The sequence below is a fragment of the Erinaceus europaeus genome, chromosome 13, assembly GCF_950295315.1.
Source record: "Erinaceus europaeus chromosome 13, mEriEur2.1, whole genome shotgun sequence".
NCBI lineage: Eukaryota > Metazoa > Chordata > Mammalia > Eulipotyphla > Erinaceidae > Erinaceus > Erinaceus europaeus.
In genome coordinates, this window is record NC_080174.1 from 14725127 (window position 1) to 14750590 (window position 25464).

At 42.1% G+C, this 25464-nt stretch overlaps 1 protein-coding gene across 6 annotated transcripts in view; it reads right to left on the reverse strand.

The window, feature by feature from the left end:
- The window catches only part of UST (uronyl 2-sulfotransferase), a 426518-nt gene that overhangs the window by 244692 nt on the left and 156362 nt on the right, over positions 1-25464 (reverse strand). For all 6 annotated transcript variants that reach the window (XM_060205366.1, XM_060205365.1, XM_007516394.3 and 3 more), the window contains exon 2: positions 24909-24952. In XM_060205366.1, the coding sequence (XP_060061349.1) occupies positions 24909-24952 (44 nt within the window). The remainder of the gene's footprint in view (positions 1-24908; positions 24953-25464) is intronic.

Sequence of the window (25464 nt, forward strand, 5' to 3'; positions counted from 1 at the left end):
TGACTGCTGGGGCTTGGTACCTACACAATAACTCCAGCACTCAAGATTGCCACTTTTCTTTCTTTCTTTCCTTCCTTCCTTTCTTATATAGACTGAAATACATATTTGCCTCCAGGGTTATCGTTGGGACTCTGTGCCTACACTATGAATCCATTGCTCCTGGGGCCATTTATTCTTTTTTTTTTTTTTTTTTTGGATAGGACAGAGAGAAATTGAGAGAGATGGGGAAGATAGAGAGTGAGAAAAAAACAGACAGACACAGTGTAAGGATCCCGGTTGGAGCCCCCACTCCCCACCTGCAGGGGAGTCGCTTCACAGGCAGTGAAGCAAGTCTGCAGGTGTCTATCTTTCTCTCCCCCTCTGTCTTCCCCTCCTCTCTCCATTTCTCTCTGTCCTATCCAACAATGACGACATCAATAACAACGACAATAATAACCACAACATCAATGAAAAGAGCAACAAAAGGGAAAATAATAATAATAATAGTAATGAAAGACAGACACTTGCAGACCTGCTTCATTGCTAGTGAAGCTACCCTTCTGCAGATGGGGAGCTAGGGGCTCAAACCAGGATCCTTGTGCTGGTCATTCGGCTTTGAACTATGTGTGTTTAACCTGGTGCACCACCTATTGGCCCCCTGAAATAAATATTTACATACAAAGAAAGATAAATGCAGTAATGGTCCACTGCCAACGAAGCACTCCCTCACTCCCCAAGATCAGCGTCCACTGCCCCTAGAAGAAGCTATCTTGGTGCTATTGGCTCTCTCGTTCTCTCTCTCTCTCTCAAAAAATAGTTGGTGAAGCCTCCATGATGACATGAAGAGAGAAAGAATAAAATAAAAATGTGCAGAATGTAGTTTTATAATTTTTTTTTTTGAAATACATCAAAATTATCTTTACTCAATAGAGATAGAAATAGAGAAGTCCCCACACCAGGGGGCGCTTCACTGCGCACACCACCACCTGGTCTCAATAAGTAGAGATTTCTGTCTCTCACTGACAGACAAGGAAACTGAGAACAACAGAGATGCCGAAACTTCTCCAAAATCACATAAACTTAAGAGTCTTAATCCCAACATGGTTCACTAATTCCTAAAAGTTGAGTTCCCATCTATCATCCTATAGAAATAACTCAGCTATAGATGCCTCTGCTCAGTACCCATCCTCAATTTTAACAAATACTGAAAAGGTAGAAACATCTACTAATTGAACAGATGACAAGCCCAGATCAGTTGATTTTTCCCCCCTATTGTGAAGCATTTATCCACAATGCTTCAGTTACCTTTTAATACAGAATCAAAGCATAAATCAATGGACCAGAAATACTTATGAGACTACATTCTGTACATTTTCCTCTTTCATTCTTTCTCTCTTTTCATGTCATCACAAGGGCTTCACCAACTTTTTCGGGGGGAGGGGTACCAAGCACCAAAGTAGTTTTTTCTCCCCCCCCCCTTGTTGCCCTTGTTGTTTATCATTGTTGTCATTGCTGTCATTGTTGTTGGATAGGAAAGAGAAAAATTGAGAAAGGAGAGGAAGACAGAGAAGGGGAGAGAAAGACAGACACCTGCAGACCTGCTTCACTGAAGCTACATTATAAAGAAGACTAAGGCAAGTATAAACCTATGGGACTACATCAAATTAAAAAGCTTCTGCACAGCGAAAGAAACCACTACCCAAACCAAGAAACCCCTCACAGAATGGGAGAAGATCTTTACATGCCATACATCAGACAAGAGTTTAATAACCAAAATATATAAAGAGCTTACCAAACTCAAAAGCCAGAAAACAAATGACCCCATCCAAAAATGGGATCAGAAGAGAAAACACTAAGTAGAATCTGTACTGGAGTTGGTGTATTGCACCAAAGTAAAAGACTCTGGGGTGGATTGGGGGAGAGAACAGGTCCTTGAAAAGGATGACAGAGGACCTAGTGGGGGTTGTATTGTTATGTGGAAAACTGAGACATGTTACGCATGTACAAACTATTGTATTTACTATTGAATGTAAAACATTAATCTCTCAATAAAGAAATAAAAACAAAGAACATTACACTGGATACCTAGCTACCTAACAAGCGTATTTTGAATACTTCTGATCACTAGATGAGAGGATTCTTCTAGGTACTTGGATAAATAGAATAAGAAGAAGGTGGAGGAGGAGGAGGAGAAGGAGAATAAGGAGGAGGAAAAAGAAGAAGAAAAGAAAAAGGAAGAAGAAGAAGAAGGAGGAGGAGGAGGAGGAGGAGAAGGAGAAGGAGAAGGAAAAAGATGCATACAGCATGTTTCATTCCCTAAGGTATTACAATATAATTAGGAAGACAAAATATAGATACATATAGGCATAGCATATAATAATCTATTCTAGCTACTATTAAAGGGAAATCTGACAAGATGCTAATGACATTCTAAGTGTTTTTATAGTTGTGCTAATTATGATCCCTAACAGGCGCTCAGGGCTACTTTTTTCTTCTTGGAGGAGGAACCCTCATGGTCATATATTCGCTGAGAATAAAGAAGATCATGGTAACAAGAAACAGTCTGTCAATGGCTGATACAAAGCTTTTTAAAGCTGTTGTTTACTTGGACCCCACTCGTACCCTCTGCCCATTGTTAGTCCGCCTCAAAAAGGCTTCCCCCCTGCCCCTTGTGTCCTTCACAGTTATTTCTCTTTTGCCCTGTAAATAAATGGCTTTCAAATTCCTCTTAGTGGAGAGAATCTGAGAGGGAGTCTGGGTATGACTTCCAGCAGAAGCTCTGGGTAGGGGTGGTGGTGGTGGTGAGTTGAAATGGATCTGCTCTAGGTCACAGGAAAAGACAGGGACCTTTCACTCCTGTATCTCCTCACCATTCAGGGAGGGGAAAGCTAAAGTTCAGGTGGGGGCAGATAGCATAATGCTTATGCAAAGAGACTCTCATGCCTGAGGTTCCAGAGTTCCAGGTTCAATCCCCAACACCATCACAAGTCAGAGCTGATCAGTGCTCCGGTTAAAAGAGAAAAAGGAAAGAAAGGAGAGAACATAGTGGGGGTTGTATTGTTAAATGGGAAACTGGGGAATGTTACGCATGTACAAACTATTGTACTTACTGTTGAATGTAAAACATTAATTCCCCAATAAAGAAATAAATTTAAAAAAAAGAAAATATACAAAATATATATATGCCCATCCAAAGTGGAACTAAAAATCAATGCATGTTTTCATGTTCCTTATCTCATTAATCACCTTATTTCCCTGCTTTCAGTTTTAATTTAGTGTCTACTCTTATAGAAGGAATTTGTATATTTAGAATAAAATCAGGAAATAATAAAACATTGTAAGTATACTTTTAAAAAAAAAAAAAGAAAGAAGAGGAAATTTTAAGTGCTGAAGTTCAAGCTTAAGCTCATGCACAAAGAGCATGTCCATCCAGAGGAGAACTTTTATCAGGATATGGTTCTGCCTGTCGCTCACTAGGCTTAAGGAGGGACAAGGAGTCCTGCAGTTCCACATCCTAAAGCCAATTCACCAAAGCAGCAGATTGCATTAGGGCTTATTTGGGTTTCATCTAAGGAACCTGGGAAGAGAGATGTAACTCTCTGAGAAATCAGTTTTTGTTCATTGGTCAGTTGGTTGGTCTTACCTTATTGGAGGGGGTCATGGATGACAGTACAGTGTGGACACATGGATACAATTTCTCACTCTCACCCCCCATCTTAGGCCCTTTACCACCGTCGTGTATCAGAATCCCAAAGCACCCTCCCCTGCTCGTCTTCCGGCCCAACCTTCCCGACAATCCTTTCTTTGGTGGAACACACTCAACCACACCCTGGCCTAGTTTTACTTTGTGTTTTCCCATTCTGTCCTTGTTTCTTAACTTGAGAAGCAACCCAGGCACACTTGTTTGACCACACGCATGAGCAAGGACCTAAGTTCAAGGCTCTGCTCCCAACCTGCAGAGGGCAAGCTTTATGAGAACTTAAACAGTATAACAGGTATCTAACTCTCTTATTCTTTCCCTCTCTACTTTCCCTTCCCCTCTCAATTTCTTTCTGTCCTATGAAATAGAAGCAAAATAAAAAATAATTAAAAAGAAACTTTAATACTTATATGCAGTAGAATGCTACTCAAACTGTTAAAAATGAAGGATACTAGGAGCTACTCTCTTCTCTGATCCAGCTTTCTAGTCCTATTTCCAACCCTGATACCATCTCCCCAGACAATACCTTTAGCCCACCTGCATGTTAGCTCTTGGGCTCAGGCAAAAATTAGTATAGTCATGGGCCTTTTGGAATATACTTAAAATAGACCTACTAGCTTTTTCTAAAATGGACACCCTAAATCTTTAGTTCCTGGTTATTAAACAATTTCTTCTGCTTTATATCTTAATGCTTTTCCAGTCACCAAGTTGCAAATGCTACCATAACACCAACCTGACTTCACTGGACAGACAACCTCACCAATGTATCCTGGAACCCCACCTCTCCAAAACCTGGCCCACTAGGGGAAAAATAGAAACAGGCTGGGGGTATGGATTGACCTGCCAATGCCCATGTCCAGCAGAGAAGCAACTAAAGAAGTCAGACCTTTCACTTTCTGCACCCCATAATGATCGTGGGTCCATACTCCCAGAGGGATAAAGAACAGGAAAGCTTCCAATGGAGGGGGTGGGGTATGGAACTCTGGTGGTGGGAATTATGTGGAATTGTACCCCTCTTATCCTATGATTTGTCAATCATTATTAAATAAAAAAATAACCTAAAAACCAAAATGATGGATATATCTCTTTTGCCCATTCATGGATGTAACAAGGAGGAATCATTTCTAAGCGAGGTAAGCCAAAAAGAGAAGGATGAATACCAAATGATCTCACACATAGGTGGAAGCTGGTAACTCAGATTTGAAAAACAAGCCATCTCCACTTCACCATCAATGGCTCAGCCAGTATGGTATATCTTCCCAAACACTCTCCCAATATTGTTTGATCCTCTTTTCAAAGGAAAATATAAACTATATTGGAAAAACATGACTACCTTCACTTAACAAGTGAGAAAAACAAAACTCAAAAGAGAACAGTTGGCTTCCGCCACCTCTAAGAACTTGTCTTAAGATACAACCGGAGTTGGAGCCAAGGCTGGTACTGGCATCTTCAAACTCCTAACTCTGAAGTCCTCATATGACAGCCCAGTAATAAGGGTGCAGGAACCCAGCAGAGCCTGGCAGTGGGCATTCCCAACGGTGGCAGGACAGTGAGCAATTTGAAGATCGGCTCAATAATCACTAAGTTCGAATCAAAAATCAAGAAATAATGTTCTCATCATAGGAAGGAAGGAAGAGTAGTCCTTGTCTAGTATATAGCAAACAGGGATGATGTCACTGGAGTCAAGAACATCAGCTCTACAACACTAGACTATCCAAACAAACAACCTTGTTCTCTTTCTAATCTAAGGTAATAGTGAATTTGTCACCCATGAATATATGTAAGATTTTGTGGGGACTGATTTACAGTATTAACTTGCACGGTCATTTGGGCTTAAATGAAGTCCAGTTGTTTAATATCTACCATAAGGAGCAGAATATCTTTCCAATTGTCTCTGAAATACCTTATTTAAGATTTGACGGACACCCTATCTGTTTATTTCAGACCAAAAGTGCATTCAAGACCCTGGTGCACAGTTTTGTGTTTGCATCAAACAGATTCCTTCTAGTTTGATAGCCTTTGATCATTTCCCAGGGCCAGTGTCCTTCCTGACAAGAATCACAATCAACTCAGTCTTTTCTCTCACCTTCTAAGATCACACTAATGGTTGCTTTCTGGATGTTCTCCAGCTCAGTTATAACTCTTTTGATCCTTGGTGACTAAGACTGCATAGAGTCTTTCAGGTGTAGGTCATCACACCTGGCTGAGGGCCCTGCTGTGTTCTCAGCTGGAAGATGGCTTTTGTCTTACAGCCTCAATGGGCTGCATAATCATAGTGTGTGAACCACCCAAATCACAGCCCACAAAACACTGGGCTTTTCAGAGAGTCCTGTGGTTTAGTTCCAAACCCCAAAACACACACACACACACACACACACACACACACACACACACACACACACAGAATTGAAGATGAACTTAGAGGGGCCAGGTGGTGATGAATCTGGTTGAGTGCACATGTTTCAATGCATAAGGACCTGGGTTCGAGTCCCTGGTCAGCACCTGCAGTGGAAAAGCTTTGTGAGTGGTGAAGCAGGGGGGTGGGCCGAGTGGTGGTGCACCTGGTTGAGCGCACATGTTACAATGCGCAAAGACCCAGGTTAGAGCCCCCAGTCCCCACCTGCAGGGGGAAAGCTTCACAAGTGGTGAAGCAGGGCTGTAGGTATCTATCTTTCTCCTTATCTCCCCATTCCCTCCCAATTTCTGGCTGTCTCTATCCAATAAATAAATAAAGATAATTTTAAACATTTTTTAAGTCAAGGCATATTGTGATAATTATAAAATATTGTAATCCTTACAGCAAAAATTTAAAAATAAGCATGTTTAGAAACTCAAAAGAGGAAAAAGTTACATTCAAATCAAGTCACCACCGCACTGGAGGCAGCTTTGGTGTTGTGGTGTCTTGTCTTAAAAAAAAAAAAAAAAAGATGCACTTAGGAACACTAAATATTTTATTTTTGCTTTGTCTTTTTTTTTTTTTTTTTTTTAACAGAGCACTGCTCAGCTCTGGTTAATGCTGGTGCTGGAGATTGGGCCTGTGACCTCAGAGGCTCAGGCATGAAAGTGTTTCTGCATACCCATTATGCTGTCTCCTTTGTCTTTGGTGGAAATTTTTAATAATAATAGTAATAATAGGAACCGAAGATGTGCTTAGGAACACAAAATACTTGCTGGGAAGAAATGGATTCATTGTACTCTTCTTGGGAAAGAATGTCATAAAACGAATCAATTTAAAAGCATTGTTTCTAAACGTAGACACAGGTTTCCATAGAAAGTTGAAATCTCAGAAGGCCACTAGTAAACCAAAGACTTCCACAGGAATGGCGAAGAGCTCCGAGGAGTGTAAAGTAAACAAGAATGCAGGTGACTTCAAGGTAAGCAACAGCCCAATTATGGAAAGTTGAGTCATTCTACTTTTACAGATTTTTTTTTTTTTTACTTTCTAAGCTATTAATTACCCATCTCAAACAAAATAAAATTCCTTATATCACACACTGAGCTCAGAAGTCCTTAGAGTTATTTAAAAATGAAATTTTCAAGCCATGAATTTCCCTATCATTTACAAAGACCAAAAAAAAAAAAATGAAAGTGCGAAAGAGGCTCCTGCAAGGTCACGTTCATCAGAGTGAAACTGATTCCTAACTCCTAGCCTCATTCTGTCCTGCTCATGCTCTCTCTTTCTCTAAACCTAATATATTTATCACAAATCATTAGACACAACCTATTATCTGATGCAACTGTGTTGGGCATTATGCCCTGCTCCATCATTGACCCTGTGGTCTATTTACATAATCGTTGTTTTGCCTGAGACCTGCCCTGCATGCAGGGTATTGGTTTATCCCATTGGTTAGAACCTTCACAACAGCTGCTATGGAAGCTTTCTACATTCCTGCTCTTTTCTTTTCTCCACCCCCTCTCCTAGCCATTTCCTTTTCCCACTTACCACTTCTGGTTAAAGAGATATATAAAAAGCGTTGTCTCTGATCTATAAAGGCATTGCATTGCGTTTCCACTCAGCCACGAGTTCCTGGTCTCTTCTCTCTATGGGGACACTAGCCCGGCACAACTGATTCTTCTATAAAGTGTGTGTGTGTGTTGGGGGGTGGGGAACAACTTCACTTTTGTATTTTTTTTTTTGTTTTGTTTTGTTTTGTTTTGTTTTGTTTAGGGACTCTGGGGAAAATCACGTGTGGACACAGAGAACAATGAGTGCATCAGAGCTGAAGCCAGGGAGGTAGAGAAGTGACTAGAACACTGGGCTTAAAAGAATCAGGTCCATAGAGTCTTGCAGAAGTGCACTTGGTTAAGTGCACTTGGTGCAAAGCACAAAGTGAAAGGACGGCATAAGAATGCAGGTTTGAGCCCTTGGCTCCCCACCTGCAGGGGAGTCGCTTCACAGGCGGGGGAGTCGCTTCACAGGCGGTGAAGCAGGTCTGCAGGCGTCTATCTTTCTCTCCCCCCTCTGTCTTCTCTCCTCCTCTCTCCATTTCTCTCTGTCCTACCTAACAACAATAACAACAATAATTCCAGTGGAGGGAATGAGGATATAGAACTCTGGTGCTGGGAATGGTGTGGAATTATACCCCTGTTATCTTATAATTTTGTAAATCAATATTAAATTACTACTAAAAACTAAATTAAAGTAAAAAGAAAGAAATAACAAAAGAAAGAAAGGAGTTGCTCAGAGCAGGTTGTGGTACATCTGATTGAGCATACATTTTACCATGCACAAGGACTGATTCAAGCCTCCAGTCCCCATCTCCAGTGCTGTAGGTGTCTCTTTGTCACTCTTTTCTCTATCACCCCACCCCTTTCATTTTCTCTCTGTCCTTCCTATTCAATAAAAGAGAAAAAGAAAAATAAATTAGAAAAGTAAAGGCATTACTTAAAAGGGAGAAACTAGAAGCCAGCATGCATCTTTTATACAGACACAGGAGAAGTCCCCTAGAGCAACGGGGCAAGAATTTTATTTTATTAACTTATTTATTGTCCCTGGGACTTCATTGCTCTACACCTGCTTTTTCAAATAGAGGGAGAGTGGGGAAGACACCACTGCACAGAAGCTTCCTCCAGTGCAGTGTGGGGAAGCCTTGAACCGAACCCGGGTCTTGAGCATAACAAAGCGATGTCTTCCTAGGTAAGTAATCTTGCCAGCACTTCACTTTTTACTATTAATGATTTAACATTAGTTTGCAAAATTATAAGATCACACCCATATATGGTATGTGTAAGTTCACTCTAAAGTGATTCTCATGCCTGAGGCTCCAAAGACCGAAGTTCAGTCCCCTGCACCATCATAAGTCAGAGCTGAACAGTGTTCTGTTTAAAAAAAAATTAAGGGGTAACAGATTAATTCAGTACTTTTCTTTGTTGCTCTCCTACCCTTAGCCCTGTAAATATGGGAAGTTTTACTTCAATAACTCTCTCTCTCTCTCTCTAGGCTAGGAGTATGGATCGACTTGTCAACGTCCATGTTCAGCGAGGAAGCAATTACAGAAGCCAGACCTTTCACCTTCTGCACTCCATAGTGATCCTGGGTTCATACTCCCAGAGGGATAAAGAATAGGAAAGCTATCAGGGGAGGGCATGGGATATGGAGTTCCGGTGGTGGGAATTTTACCCATCTTATCCTATGGTCTTGTCAGTTTTTCCATTTAATTAATTAATTAATTAAAAAATAAATAACTCTCTCGTGTCTAAATGGAGAAATGCTGTTTTACAAGACTGCTGCTGCTGTCAGGGACACAATTTCACTTCTCCTCCAAAATATGGTGATAAGCGCTCTTACATGAGTTGTCACACAGGTTCTTACAGGAGAAATACTCACTGTAAAGTGATGTTGTACTTAGAAACCCCACAATTTAAACAACAGAGGTAAAACTTCAAACAGAGGAAACTGGAGAAAATATCAGGAATAATGAAATAGCTAACAACACGGGAATACCAAAGAAAAAAAAATTATAAAGGGAAAGTGATAGAGGAATATTAGGGGTATTATTCTGCATGAAAGGCTGGAAAAGTAACAAAAGGCATCCAATTATTCCTGTGATATATTTCTAAGGATGGCTTCAACATCTATTAAATCAAACTACATAATCCTTAACAGGGCAGAACATCCTATGCTATTCTTGTAATGGAAACTATTAGGCTAAACCCATTTGAATTCTATGCTAGGGCTGCCATAATGAAGAACCTTAAGCTGGGTGGCTTAAGACAGGAGAAAATGACCCACTCTTCTTCTTCATGAGAACCAGTGGTGGTGTGAGAGGGTTCTGGACTAAACACTCTGGTCTTATAAAGGATTCTTGTTTATAACTGTGGTGTATGGCAGATACACTCAAGGTCTGTTAACTCTGATGGGCATGATTACTTGTTAGCATCAATTAAGGGCCTGAAAATGATTCTCTCACAACTCAAGAGGCTGCTAGTTTGGAATTAAGGTGTCAACAGGATTAGTTCTTTGGTGGGAGCTTAGAGGCAGAAGCTGTGAGATATTGCCAATAATGCTTGGTTTCCTTGGCTTGTGGCAGCAAAACTCCAGTCAATCTCTGCTTCCACCATCACAGAACGTTCTCTCTGTCAGACTTCCGTGAGGCTTTATGGTACCTCTTCTGATAACAGCATCAGTCGGAGTGAATTTAGTTCCCATCCTACTCCTGTACAACCTCTTCTTAAGTGCATTACATCTGCAAAGGGCCTATTTCCTAATAAGATTGCACTCTTACTCTCACATGCTGCTAAGTGGAATATCAGCATTGGGTGGGAGGGATAGAAGCCAGTGCATGACACTGAGAAGTGAATACACAGATGGCCCATCACTCCATTCCTGGTATTCATTTATTCATTTTCTCTTACACAGTCATGCCTACAGGGTCTTTATCTCCTTGGTTATCATTTATCTTCCTTCCTGTTAAGGGCCAAGCTCTTTATATCAGTCCATTTACATCAGTCCATCCCTCCTCAAATCCTAGTAGAGAGATCCATGCCTCCTTATCTCCTGCATCCCAGACATCTTATCCTGGTTCATTTCTCCTGCTCAGCCATCAGGATTCTTGCCATCCCAGGTGGGAATGGCCTTGTTTGTGGTCACACTTGTCATAGAGGCAGCACCCTACTTAATGACTCAGATGAGGTCTGTTAGCCTCTCTCCAACTAGACTCTGAACTCCTTGAAAGCAGCAACTGTGCCTTCCACAGGCTTATATCCCTAGCACTGGGTGCAGAGCCATAAACAAAATTAGAACATACATAGAATACATACAACTGAGTGTCAGGCAGTATTGCAGTGGGTTAAGCACACATGGTGTGAAGTGCAAAGGCTGGTGTAAGGATCCAGGTTCTAGCCCCCAACTCCCCACCTGCAGAAGGGAGGTCTTCACAAGTGGTAGAGCAGGTCTGTAGGTGTCTATCTTTCTCTCCCCCTCTCTATCTTACCCTCCTTTTTCTTTTTCTCTCGGTCCTATCCAATAGTGACAGCAATAACAGTAATAATAACCACAACAATGATAAAGAACAAGGGCAACAAAAGGGAAAAAATACAGCCTCCAGAGAGCCTGTCCTGTTGTCAACCCAGGAGAAGCTTCTCAATTAGAACCATGACAGGCCACAGTGGTGCCGCACGAGCCTAAGTTCTCTACGAGCAAGATGTGAGGGAAGGTTGCCCGTCGCAGGGTGTGCAGGCAGAGGAGCCTTGTTCAGTGTGGGGATCGGATTTTCACTCCTGGTCTTCCCAGCGGCTAATGGTATCGCTAGGAGTTTTGTGTCCAGAAATTTTTACATATATATTTTTTTAAGAACCGATTGTACATCTTTATGAAATTTAGCAACCCTGGACTCTAGCCTCCCCCGCCCCCAACTCATCACTTATGCATGTGATGAGAATGAGAGAACAACAAGAGACTTCACTAAGCCAGTGGCCGGCCTGGAGACTGTGGGAGCTGAGAAACCGGAAGATGGAAACACCCGCAGGAAGTGAGACCGCAGGCGGCCTGGCCAGGATGCTGAGCAGCGTTGCCTTTAAAAGATGCTTATCAGGATCTGGATTGTGGTCCCTTATCTTCACTCCTAAGCTTTGTCCTTCTTATCATCAAGCCTGTCCAAGTGCAAGCTCAGGGCCAAGCTGCCTTTGCACCCCCACCCCCAAATAGCCTCCAGGAGCAGTGGATTCATAGTGCAGGCGCAGAGCCCCAGCAATAGCCATGGAGGCAAAAAAAAAAAAAAATACACGACTGAATGCATATCTATCTATACTAGGTCATGTAGTCTAAAGATTGTATCATTCCAGAACCATGTGCTGCAGGGGGTTTTGAATTCACCAAATGGTAAGATACAGAAGTCATCTTCAAAAATTGTTGTTCCTAATGCCTTGCATAAAGTACTTACTCAATACTTGATTGATATTAAAGTGAAACTAGCTTGGTGAGGGAGCAACATTTATTGGGAAGAAGAACCCAAGGAATAAGGTGCAGGCTATGCAGTGACAAATGTTATCTCTGTTAATATCAGCTCTTGTGCATTTGAAGATTGCTTCCTCAGGAAAGTGAACTGCAAACTCTCTTCTAACAAACCCGCTTTACAGTACAATTTGGTGGAGCCAGGTGGAGGCTCACCTGGTTACATGCACATTTTGCCATGCACAAGGACCTGGGTTCCAACACTCAGTCCCCACCTGCAAAGGGAAAGCTTCACAAGGGGAAGAGCAGTGTTGCAGATGTTTCTTTGTCTCTCTCCCTCTCTGTCTTCCTTTCCTCTCAGTTTCTCTCTGTCTTATCAAATTAAATAAAGTTTAAAACAATTACAGTAGAATTGTAAACACTAACACGACTTAGTACATTCTACAAATAAAATAATTTATAGTGGCCCAGTCACCATCCATTTAATATCTCCAATTGCCAGAATGGCATTGAGGGAGATGGTGCAGTGGACTCTCAAGTATGAGGTGTCCAGTTCAGTCACTAGCACTGCATATCCCAGAGTGATGCTCCGGTTTCTCTATTCCTCTCCATTCCTTCCCCATCTCAATAATAAATATTTTTAAATGATGTATACATATTATCTTCTATATCAAAATAATTTTGTATATACACACGGACACTAGTTTGGGGGGTTATTTTGAGCAGTTTTTTTTTTTTTGCTATTCATGTGAATTAATATTTCTCAACTTTATTCTTTCTTAGAGATTTCCCAAAGAAAATATATTTTCTTTTAATTAGGAGACTAAAAGTCATTCTACCTTGTAATTACCATATGGGTCCACTAGTCCCCTGAAAAAAAATCCCAGTTTCATTATGGAATCTTAATGACTTTAATTTTCCTCTATCTTGAAACACTGCTCCAATAATTACCTTAGAATATTTTAGAATAATTACCTGCCTATTATGCATAAATTATTTTCAAATATGCTTTAAAAAGACTGAGAGTTATAGAAAAGTGGAAGAATGATGAGGTGGCTTAAAACTATGCTGCTTTTCAGTAATGATTGATAGGTTTTATCTTGCACTGTGCAATGTAGTATCCACTAGTTATATATGACTCCAGAGCATTTGCCATGAGGCTGGTGCAACTGAGGAAAACAAAATATCTTCCTTTATGAATTTTAAATAATTTACATTAGATAGCTACTTGAGCCTAATGGCTACTGAACTGAACAACATAGACTAAGAAGACTGATTCATAGAGAAATGAATTTTCACTGTTGCCCAGAATATCACATCATGTTTGCAAAAAGCTGTAATAAAAAAGGCTGGAGGCACTATCTTTGTAGCTTCCTCTTAGTTTTTTCTTTTATTAAGTAGAATGGAGAACTTAAAGAGTTATTCATTCCTACTGAAAACAACAGAGAGAAGGAAATAGATGTTTCACTGAATTTAAGGGACCTGAGGTGAGACAGCAGAACCCAAGGCTAGTATTAAGGGTGAGAAATTGATCACCGAAGTGGAATCTCAGAGCTTGAGTCTTTGGACAATGGTATCCTAGATTCATTCAAACTCAAAAGTCAGTGAGCAGAAAGTGGATACCTAAATAATAAGAGAAAATAAGCAAGGAGACTCTCATGCCTGAGGTCCCAAAGTCTCAAGTTCAGTCCCCTGCACCACCATATAGTATTTCCACACTGCTAGTCATCAAAAGGAACTTCATCAGCTATGGTTTTGAGAAAAAATCCTGGACCATTCTATTTTGCTAGATGAACATCAGCCATAGGTATGTTTTCTCCCTTTACATCATAAATATACTTGATCTACCATCTGCAATTGGAAAAATGCATGTTAAATATGGAAATGTGATTGGAAGGAAAAGATGATGTAAAAATTTGTAAAATTCACCTAACAAAAAACTAAAGAGCCCACAGGACTGATCATATATGGTGATGAGTTATTCCCCCTGGTATGATGAGGGCTAGGAATTACTTATCCTACTAACCAAGGTACCTGATAGAGTCAATAAAAAGGGAAACTGGAGCCCAGTGGTGGAGCATCTGGTTGACCACACATGCTACAATGCTCAAGAAGCCAGGTTTGAGCCCCTGCTCCTCACCTGCAGGGGGAAAGCTTTGCAAGTAGTGAAGCAATGCTGCATGATGTCTCTGTGACTCCTGCTAGATTTCTGGCTGTCTCTATCCAATAAATAAATAAAGATAACTAACAAAATAAAATAAGGTGAAACTTCCACCTCTCGATTTCTCTCTGTCTTTTCCAATCTAAGAAAAATAAAAATTTAAAAAGGTAAAATTACTTCTAGAAATAAGGTAAAAATTATCCTATTTCTATTTATGCCAGTAAATCTTGTAGAGAACTCTGGAGCTACACAGCCCTGGTCTGGAATTTCAAGATCAATAGTGAGTTAATGACTTTGGCAAGAAAATTCAGCCTCTCTAAGATCCCATTCTCTCATCTGTAAAATAAGAATTAAAAAGAAAAACGACTTCTTCTCTTAGAGTGCTTTATAGAGAGCCTGGTGCTTAGTATATAGCAAAAGGCTGACATTGGCCGTGAGTGGTTATTTTGTCTACTTTGAGCAGCTTAGATCAATCTGAGTTAAGAACCCAACAAACATGTAATGTTGACTATTTTCCTCTTAGTCACCACCAGAATCCATCACTGCCAGGGCCTGTTATTTAAGATCAGGACCCCACATTCCAGATGAAGCCAAGCCAAGAGGAGGAGACATCAAAGTCATGTGCTTTGGGGGGGTCAACAGAGCTGCTGCAGCTGATGCTGCCGAGGCCAAAACATCAAGGATACACTTTAAGGAACTCTAGTTATATAGAAAACAACAACAGAGCAGCTTAAAAACTTCTTCATTTCACCATCTGGAGAAAATATGACCACCCTTCTAGATTGTTCTCCATACACATGCATATCAGCTAACTGTATCAGAGGTGTGATCACCTGCACTACTGAGAACCAAGAGCTGAGAGATACTCTGGTCTTTGCTTCTCTTTCATAGATAAATAAACCACACATGTAGACATACATATGTGTGTATGTGTGTTTGTGTGTGTGTTTTAATGAATAAATGTGGAGGTCAGGTAGCAGCACACTTGGTAAAACACATACACACGCACACGCACACACACACATCATGGGAAAGGACAAGGGTTTAAGCCTCCATGCCTCCAGTTCCCACCCACAAGGGTGAAACATCATGAGCCGTGGGGCAGTGCTACAAGTATCTCGTTTTCTCTTTCCATCTCTATTTCTCTCTGTCTCTATCAGAAAGATAAAATAAAACCATGAACACAGAGAATGATGGAGATACCATACAAGCATCAAGTCACAACAGTACCCCTGGTTGAAATATATGTATGTAATTGTTTTAAAAGATGAATATATAAATCGGTTGATGCTAAGCTTAGTGTTTAATGCCTGTCTTTGCATTCGACTTTTTCACCTTAGTTCATTCCATAGAAATCTACACAGGGAACCGGGTGGTGGTGCACCTGGTTAAGTGCTCACACTACAGTGCACAAGGACCTGGGTTCAAGTCCCTGACCCCTACCTGCAGGGGGAAAGCTTCACGAGAGGTGAAGCAGGGCTGCAGGTGTTTCTCTGTCTCCCTCCTTCTCTGTCTCCAACTCCCCTCTTAAGTTCTCTCTATCTCTAGCCAATAACAAATAAATAAAAAGAATTAAAAAGGAAAGAATGAAGAAGGAAGAATGAATGAATGAATGAATGAATGAATGAATGAATGAAATCTATGTAGTTCTTCTTAGAGAACTCTGATCCCCAAACCACTGTAATCTGTGCACCTATGAAATGGTAGTAAGAACTGATTGCCAACACAGAATATTAACAACGGCCTTTAAGTAACAATTGAGCTCAAAAGCTGAGGGCTGCCACCAGGTAAAAGTGGATTTTAAAAGCAAGTGAAAAGCAGAGGCATCTGATACTTTCCTAGGAAACTCCTGGTGAAAATGAAGACAGGGGCTCTGTGTGTGCTGGTGGTGCAGAACCCATTCCCAAAATAGCTATTACTTGGGGAATGTAAAAGCTTGTGGGACTGAACTTTTAATAAAAGGAGGCCTCGCCTGTAAGCTTCAGTTCATTTTCAGGGTTTAAAAATCTTATTTTATCTAGATCACAGTTCCTTCAGTCTTGGAATACGCAAGAGATTTTTGGTGCTAAGTAAATAAGAATAAGATGGGTTTGGACTCTGTCTTGTTCTCCTCTGCCAGACTGAGGGTTCGCTCCAGAGGCCATATATGGGTGAGGTCTGATCCCTTGGTAGTTGCCATGTTCCTGTACAGACCTGTGAACTGTGGATCTAAATTCAAAAGGGACCATGCATATTTTCTATGATGACCACCTGAAAGTCTACATAAGTCTACATATACAAGGATCATTCAATAATAATTTAAAAATGCATTGTCATACACTCAAAATAGATAACTAAATAACCAAAGCCCTGCCTGAGGGGACATTTATCTAGAAGTGTGACCTCATCACTTCTGGGATTCATTTCCACTCTGCCAAAGGGAATAAGAAGGAATGGCAAGCAAGCCGGTGTTATTTCTCCTGGCTTCTATATGCTCCCTCTTCTGCTTCTGGCTATTGCTCAGAAAGTTCAGAGTGTCTTTTCTACTACTCCATGCCTAGATAATAAAAATAAAACTCTGAGAAGAAGGACCTATTCTATAAACTTCTGCTAGTTTGAGAGATTACATTCACAACTTTCAAACTTGGAATCCAGTTTCTAAAACGAGGCTTGCTCTGAACTTGGGCGCACAAGATCTGCTGTGACCTGATTATGTCTGTGTAGCAGAAGGTGTTAGGTGTGGGAGAAAGTAGGGGGAGGCTGGGAAAGTGGGCTGCAGGAGCAGGAGGAGGCAGAAACTGAGAAAGCTTCACAGGGGCGAAGGGAGAGGGCACAACCACCTCAGGAACCAGGCACTGAGGGCACCAACATCCAAAGAAGTCATCAGGACAGCCACCTGTGAAGGAGCAAGGCATCCCAGGCAGTAAGTAAGGGGATGGCCCGAAGCTGGTCACTACAAATGCAGTTCAAGGATGCAAGTTTACGTAAACTGGGTCTGCATTTTCTGACCAGGTAAAGTCCCACTTATCAGATGTGGAGCCAAAATAATATTCATATATGCCACTGAGGAAACAGTGATAGGTTCACAGAGCCACATAAACGCTCTTGTTGCAAAGCAAGGGGAGGGCTCATTTGACACCCACTTGGAAGAAAAACTAGTTACTGGTAAAGGTGGTGAAGGAACCTACAGGTCAACTGTACCAGTCTTCTGCCTTACCGTCCATTTACTTTCCCACCTAGGAAATATCATTTTGGGACCATAGTATTTATTTATTTATTTGTTTGTTTGTTTATTTTTTACCTCAAAACACTTTACACTTTTGAAGCACCACCACTCTGGCTAATTATTTTCATTCTTTTAAAGTTTTTATACATTTCTTTTGAGACAGAAAGAAATTGAGAGGGGAAGGGGAGATCGATGAGAGACACCCTCATCATTACTTCCCTGTGTAGCTTCCTCCTTGGGGGGGGGGGGGGGGCGGGGACTTGAACCTGGGTCCTTGCACATTGTAACATGCATGTTCTATCAAAGGTGCCGATGCCCATCTCTTCATTCAGTTTTTTAAAAAAATTATTCATTAGGCAGGGATAGATAACATAATAGTTATGTAAAAAGACTCTTATGCCTGAGACTCCAAAGTCCCAGGTTCAGTCCCCTCTCCCTCCACCCATCCCCATACCACCATAAGCCAGAGCTGATCAGTGCTTTGGTAAAAATAAATGCATAAATAAGATTCATTCGTCTATTTTTGTAAAAGAGAGACCAGAGTACTGCTCAACTCTGGCATATGATGGTATGAAGACTGGACCTACGTTCACCGGTCCAGTCCCTGGGTCACTGAGACCTCAGGCATCCATTTCCTGTGCTCCAAACACACAGCTTTACCTCTGGCCCCCACAATTTTAGAGAAAATATAGAAAGCCACACCAATACACAGAGAGGAGAGAAGACACCAAAGCACCACTCTGCCATCCATGGAGCTCCCATACTGCCATGTATGGCACAACCATGTTGTATGGGACTTGAACCCAGGATTTTATACGTGCAAAACATGCAATCTGCAGGGTCAGCTAAGTCCTAGGATACTGATTGATCAAATCAAATATGCCTTCATTGCAAATAGTAGGAATTCCAATGTTGAGAAATCATTATAGAGAGTCATTTTTTTTTTTGACTCCAGGGTTATCGTTGGGGCTCGGTGCCAGCACTATGATATGAATCCACTGCTTCTGGAGGCCATTTTCCCCAGTTTGTTGCCCTTCTTGTTACACTTGTTGTAGCTGTTATTGTCGTAGCTGCTGTTGTTGTTGGATAGGACAGAGAGAAATGGAGAGAGGATGGGGCAACAGAGAGGGGAAGAGAAAGATAGACACCTGCAGACCTACTTCACTGCTTGCGAGGTGACCCCCGGCAGGTGGGGATCTGGGGACTTCAACCAGGATCCTTATACCAGCCCTTGCGTTTTGTGCCATGTAAGCTTAACCCACGGCACTCCCTACAAATAGTCTTTATATACTAAGGCTTACCTTTCTTTCCTTATTTATTTATTTTCCCTTTTGTTGCCCTTATTATTTAACATTGTTGTGGTTATTGATGTCATTGTTGTTGGATAGGATAGAGAGAAATGGAGAGAGGAGGGGAAGACAGAGAGGGGAGAGAAAGATAGACACCTGCAGACCTGCTTCACCACTTGTGAAGTGACTCCCCTGCAGGTGGGGAGTGGGGGCTTGAACCGGATCCTTACATCGGTCCTTGCACTCTGCGCCACGTGTGCTTAACCCGCTGCGCCACCGCCACCGCCCGACTCCCACTCATTCATTTATTTATGGATAGAAAGAGAGATAAATTGAGAGGGAACAGGCAATCGAGTTAGGGGGAGAAAGAGAAACCTGTAACACTGCATCGCAACTTGTCAAGCTTCTCCCCTGCAGGTGAGGACTGGTGGCTTGGACTCAGGTTCTTGGGTGATGTGACATGTGTACTTGACTGGGTCTGCCCCTACCCAGTGCCCTTACCTCTCTCTTTCTAAGGCTTAGCAATGGCAACAACACTGAACATTTCCCAATGGCTTGGTTTATGCTGACAGCCTCTAGAGGTGTGGTTCACAAATGTGGCCCCCAGACCTGCAGCCTCACCATCATCTGGGGGGCCTGTGGGGAATGCAAAGTCTCAAGTCCCACCCTAGGTCTGCAGAATCAAATGTGCCAAGGGCAGGAACCCAGTGGTTTGTTTCACCAGGTTCTCAGGAAATCCTGATGCAAGCAAATCTGAGAGATGAGCCTGGCGGAAAGACACCAGGCCAGGGGCCAGGAGCCTTCATTCCAGTCCCAGGTTGGGGGGCCATGGTCCAGCCCCATGGCACCTAATGAATAGTTATGACAGGGAACCAAGGTCAAGTGAGGCTGGAGGACACCAAAGTGAGCCTGACAAGGCACCTGTCCTCAGACGGAATGGAATCTTTTCTATTCCTCTGCTCCTCTGGGGCGTGTTGTTTTCTGACTTCCACTCCTATTTATATTCCTTAAGCAGCGGACCAGGCAGGCTATCATGACTATGATGAATACTGCAGAGTGCTCATCAATAATCTTAATGTTACTCCAGTCTAGTTAATACTGTCCACCCTAATTTACTGCCAGGCACTTGCCAGGTGCTGAGTGAGCCCGTCCCATCCTTTTAGACACCCTCTACTGCAGGGAGTAATTTTCTTTCCACTTTGCACAGCAAACACCTGAGATTTTAGATACTAAGTCTTCTGTCCAAAGTCACACACTCAGAAGTTGCCACATCCAGGGGTGGACCTGAAAGCACTTTATCCCCAAGCTCAAGCTCTTTATGGTAGCAGAGTTTGTCCTTGAAACTCACAGGCTCAGCGTGGGGTTAGGTTTGGGGTGTAGGGATTGAGTTAGAGACTGGGGTGTTGTTTTCGACAGGTTATGTTGTTTTCAATGGGCTGGCTTCACGGGCGGGTAACAGACAACCAGGGACTCATGGTTGAGCTGTAGGCAGTATCTCTTTATTCATGCAGGACGCAGCGCAATCTAAGCCGAGCTGAGCTAAACTAAAGGTACTGTAAAACTCACAATGCTGTCTTTATATATACTTGCGAAGTAGGGTGGAAACAGGATGTGACATAGAGAGGGTGGAGAGAAAAGTGACTGGTGAAAATCAGAGTGTGACAAAGGGGGCAGAGCAGGCGAGAATCCTATCACTGAACCACAAATGCCCTGGAGGGAGGGTGGAACTTGTTAACAGTGGTTATGTAAATAGAATGAAGTGGTTATGTAAATAGAATGAAGTGGTTATGTAAATAGAATAGTGTTAAGCAGGGGGGATTTAAACCAAATGAAACAGAAAGGGTCTCATGCATACCAACACTGGGGGGTGTCTTAGATTAAGGGTTCAGATGAGGGTTAGGGTAGGAATTGCAGTCAGGGCTTGGGGTTAGGGATGGGGCTCAGATAAGGAATTAGGGGTTCAGGCTAAGATTGGGGACTAAGGGTTAGGGCTATAATGAGGATATGGATTGGGGTTGGAGGTTAGGACTGGGGTTGCGGTTACAGTTAGGGCTGGGGTTAGGAGATAGAAGGGAGGGTTAGGTAGGGCACAAAGTAAAAACCGTGGGGTGAGGGTGAGGGTGGATATTTGGCTTCCCGGGGCAACAGGTTTGTGGGTGGGTGGATGGATGGGACACAGACTTTTGGTGGTTGGAATGGTGCTTATGTACACTACTATTAATTTGTAGTCATATAAGTCACTTTTTAATTAATATGAGAGGGGAAAATTGATTGTATGTCTCAAACTTTTTAAAGCATAGACTGAGTCTTTTTAATATATAGGCTGAGTCTTTGATATATTGACTCTCTCAAAAGCCTCGACCAGGGAGAACAGAAGAAACTGGTGGCAAAGCTATATACAAGATGTTGGGTATATTTGTATATAATTTCAAAGGACATGAAATATGGTGAGTTTGTACGATACAGCAAATCCTAACAAAGGGGTTTTTCAAAGTTAACCCAATTACCAAGTAATGTGATTATAACAATAACTATCTACTGTCTTCTTGAACCCTAAGACAGCAGGAACCTCAGATTTCCCCAATAGAGCCTATATTTTCCCCAGTTCTGGAACCTCTAGGGTGGTGCTCACTTTCCTCCAGTGCTGCTCTCAATTCATGCCAAATGATATTGCATCTGCTGATCCCAACCTAATCAACGCAATGAGTACCACCTCAGCATGCTTCACTCAGACTGTGTCCAGAGACTTCAGGTGTGGAATGTCAACCCTTCAGCTTCATTACTTGGGTGAGACCTTTCCTTTCATAGTATTCTCTAATTCCAGACCAGGTGGTTCGCTTCCGAACAAAGCCCCAAAACCTAAATATAGACCAGGTCCCGTGAGACAGAGCATATGTTCACACGTATCCATAAACTAGGGCAAAATATATACCTGAATGAAAAAGTACACAATAGTCTGCAGTGAGTCAGTATAAAATTCCTAATGAAACAGTATCTGATTAGACTCAGATACCCTCTTCACCTACTTCCTATTACACTTCCCTCACTCACTCCAAAGCTAACCTTACCAAAGCAAGGACTGCAAAAGCTGAATAAGGGCAAGAGACTGGCATACTTTAATGATGACTCTTTAGTCACTATCAGGCCAGCCCATCAGCTGGGCCCTATTCAGGGAGTCCTGAGATTCCCAAACAGACATGATGGGCCTAGACCTCAAAGAAATCCTTCTCTCCATTGTTACCGGTCATCTCTATCAGGAACAACACGATAGACTCCTTTGTGAGCCCCCCATAGGACTTTGCCCTCACCTTGGATCAACAAGGGTAGAGAATGTTCCATCCTCTGAAGGGAGGATGGACAACATAATCTATGCTACACCTAAGGAAGATGGGTCGATATTGGGGCAGCTTGGAATTTTCCTACTCATGACCACAGAATATGAGCTCAGATCTATAGAGATGCAGAGGTCACACAGGCTCCTGACCTGAATATGGGCCCCAGAAAAAATCAAATTGATGGGGTTTAAAGTCAACAATATTTATATACCTTTCCCATATTATGGAGCTACTCTCTTCCCAGCTCCAGCTTTCTGGTCCTTTTTTTAGCTATGACATCATCTCCCCAGACAATAACTTAGATCCACCTGCATATCAGATTTCAGGCTCAGGGGAAAAAAAAAAAACTAGTATAGCCACAGGCCCTTTAGAATATAATTAAAATATGCCTACTAGCTATCTACAACTCTTCATCTGCACTATTCCAGCCATTAGGTCCATAATTGTTCAACAATTTGTTTGGCTTTGTATGTAAACTCTCTTTTCAGCCACCAGGTTCCAGATGCTAGCATGATGCCAACCAGACTTCCCTGGACAGACGACCCCACCAATATGTCCTGGAGCTCCACTTCCCCAGAGCCCTACCCTACTAGGGAAAGAGAGAGGCAGGCTGGGAGTATGGATCAGCCAGTCAATGCCCATGTTCAGTGGGGAAGCAATTACAGAAACCAGGCCTTCCACCTTCTGCATCCCACAATGACCTTGGGTCTATACTCTCAAAAGGGATAAAGAATAGGAAAACTATCAGGGGAGGGAATAGGATACAGAGTACTAGTGGTGGGAACTGTGTGAAGTTGTACCCCTCTTATCCTATGGTTTTGTTAATGTCTCCTCTATATATATAAAAAAAATACTGAGAAATGTGAACAGGGGTATATGATTAGTCAAAGAGACTCTTATTCCTGAGGCTCCAAAGTCTCAGTTTCATGGTGAATTCACCTTCTTTATCCTGTTGCATGGAGCTTGAAGATATCATGTTAAATGAGATAAGTCAGAAACAAAAGGATAAATATGGGATAATCTCACTCAGAGACAGAAGTTGAAAAACAAGATCAGAAGGGAAAACTCTAAGCAGAACTTGGACTGGAGTTGGTATATTGCACCAAAGTAAACGACTTTGGGGTGGGGGTCAGGTAGAGTTCAAGTACTGAAACATGATGGTAGAGGAGAGGGGGTTGTATTGCTATGTAGAAATGTTATGCATGTACTAACTACCGTATTTACTGTTGACTGTAAATCATTAATCCCCCAATAAAGAAATATAAAAAAAAGAAAATGTAAAGAAAGAAAAAGGGTTAGGATTGTAATTAAAGGCTAGGATTAGAGAGTTAGGATTGGGATTAAGGTTGGGGGCTAGCTTTGGGCTTAAGGTTAGGAATTAAGGTAAGGACAAAACAAAACTCGCAGACTCAGAAAGAAGCTGATTTCATAGTAAATTCCCAGCCTCTCAAGTCAGAGACTGGTTCTCTTTTTCAGGAGGTATCTGCAAATGCACTTTGCAGGAATTACCTTAAATAACCAGAGGCCAGCATTATATTTCTCACTGTTTTGGTATTCTGATATTTGGCATGCACTAAGCTCAAAGAATAAGTTAATGTCTGGGAGATAAGAAGACGACTGCTTCCCCAGATTGTTGTAACCTTAAAATTCTGACCAAAACTGCTCCAGAACACATGGGCAGCCTTGAAGCAGCACTGCGACAAAAGGCTGGTGCCAGAGGCTGAGTCTGAGTGGCACATCCTAAGAATAACAGGTCTGGGAGAAAGGAGAAGAGGTTAGTCTTACCTCCATGTCTATGACATGGTGAGGTCAATTGTAGAAAGGGTCGGGGCCTAGGTCTATCTAGATGCCAAAGTACATGATGCAACAGCAGGAGAAACAGCCTAAGGCTTGAAACCAGCTTCAGCTTCCCATGCCTGGAACAGCTAGAGATACTTATGGAATCATGGCTTCCTCATGGACTACCATCAATTCCATTAAAAACACTGACCTTGCTAGCTAATGTCCTCTCTAAGTGCTGGGAAATTGTGCAGATGCAGTCACATCTGCCATGTTGTCCCCTCAGGCTATTGCTAGTTCCCGAGAGAGTTGGGACATTCTCGGAGCGCCTGTTCTGCCATGTTGTGCCCTCAGGGCATTATCAATTCCCAGCAATAGTTGGAGTGCTTTGGTTACTCCTCACCCTTCCCATTACCAGGAGAGTTATAATCCTACCCTGGAGTGCTTTGTTTACTCCTCCCCCCTTCTCATTCTCTTGAGAGCTATTCCCATAAAAGTCCTTCTTCTTCTGCCCCTTGCTCTCTTGTCCGCCTTTCACTTCAGTGATTAGAGGCAGGGAAGGTTGCTGCGTGAGGCAGTCATCTTTGCTACCTCCACATGGCCCAAACTGCTGCTCTCTCACCCAACTCTGAGGTGCCAACGCGAATAAAGGATTGTGTTCCCTTTCTGCTCCAAACCTTCTTTTTCTGCGTCCCGCTGCCACCACCACCAAGTGACAACTAAGTATTCTTATGTCTCCAGTAATTCCTGTATTTTGTTTCATTGGACAATCTGGTCATCTTCATTTTTTTCTTTTAAATAACTTCCCATTTCAGTGCTTCTCCATATGCCTCCTCTCTCTCATCATCATCATCATCATCATCACCACCATCACCATCACCATCACCATCACCATCACCATCACCATCATCATCATCATCATCATTTTATTAAAGATTAACTTAACCTCTATTATCTATAGCTTCCCTATGAACAATCCTGGGCCAAAAAGAAGCTGGTTGGGGTCAGCGGAGACTATAGACACTAAGAAAAGGACAAAAAAACTTATGCCTCCACCAAAGGCCTTACCTTACTGGGAGGTGGTCCGTGGTCATCCAAGTAAGTGGAATTTCCTAGAGAAAAGAAAAGAAACAAATTCAGTAAGTCAATAGCTTAAAAATCCAAATTGGATTTAGAGCAAAGTCATTGAAAATAAGCACGCTGGAATGATTTCTATGCAGACTATACATTCAAGGAAAAGCCAGTCACTGACCACTTTAGAGAGATTGTTCTAAAGCCACCACACTTGGTTAAAAACTTCAGCATTTACATGTAAGGGGGTGTGGCCGAGTGGCCAAGCAGACAGAGACAGGCAGAAACACTTACTGTTATTCTTCACCCAGTAGCTGCTGAACTGTACTTAAGACTGGTGGTTCTCAAACATGTTATGGTAGGAAATTGCCTGCACTCACTCCCAGGATTCTGTAGCTCTGAGATTCCATGTTTCTATCAAGCAAGCTCCTCAAGTGATACTGATATGGAGAACTCACACTGTTGAGAACTGCTGCTCTGTCTCTCCACTCCGTCTTGACTGCCAACCCCCCTCCCTCTCTTCTGTCAAGCCTGTTTCCAAAGCTTGATGGTC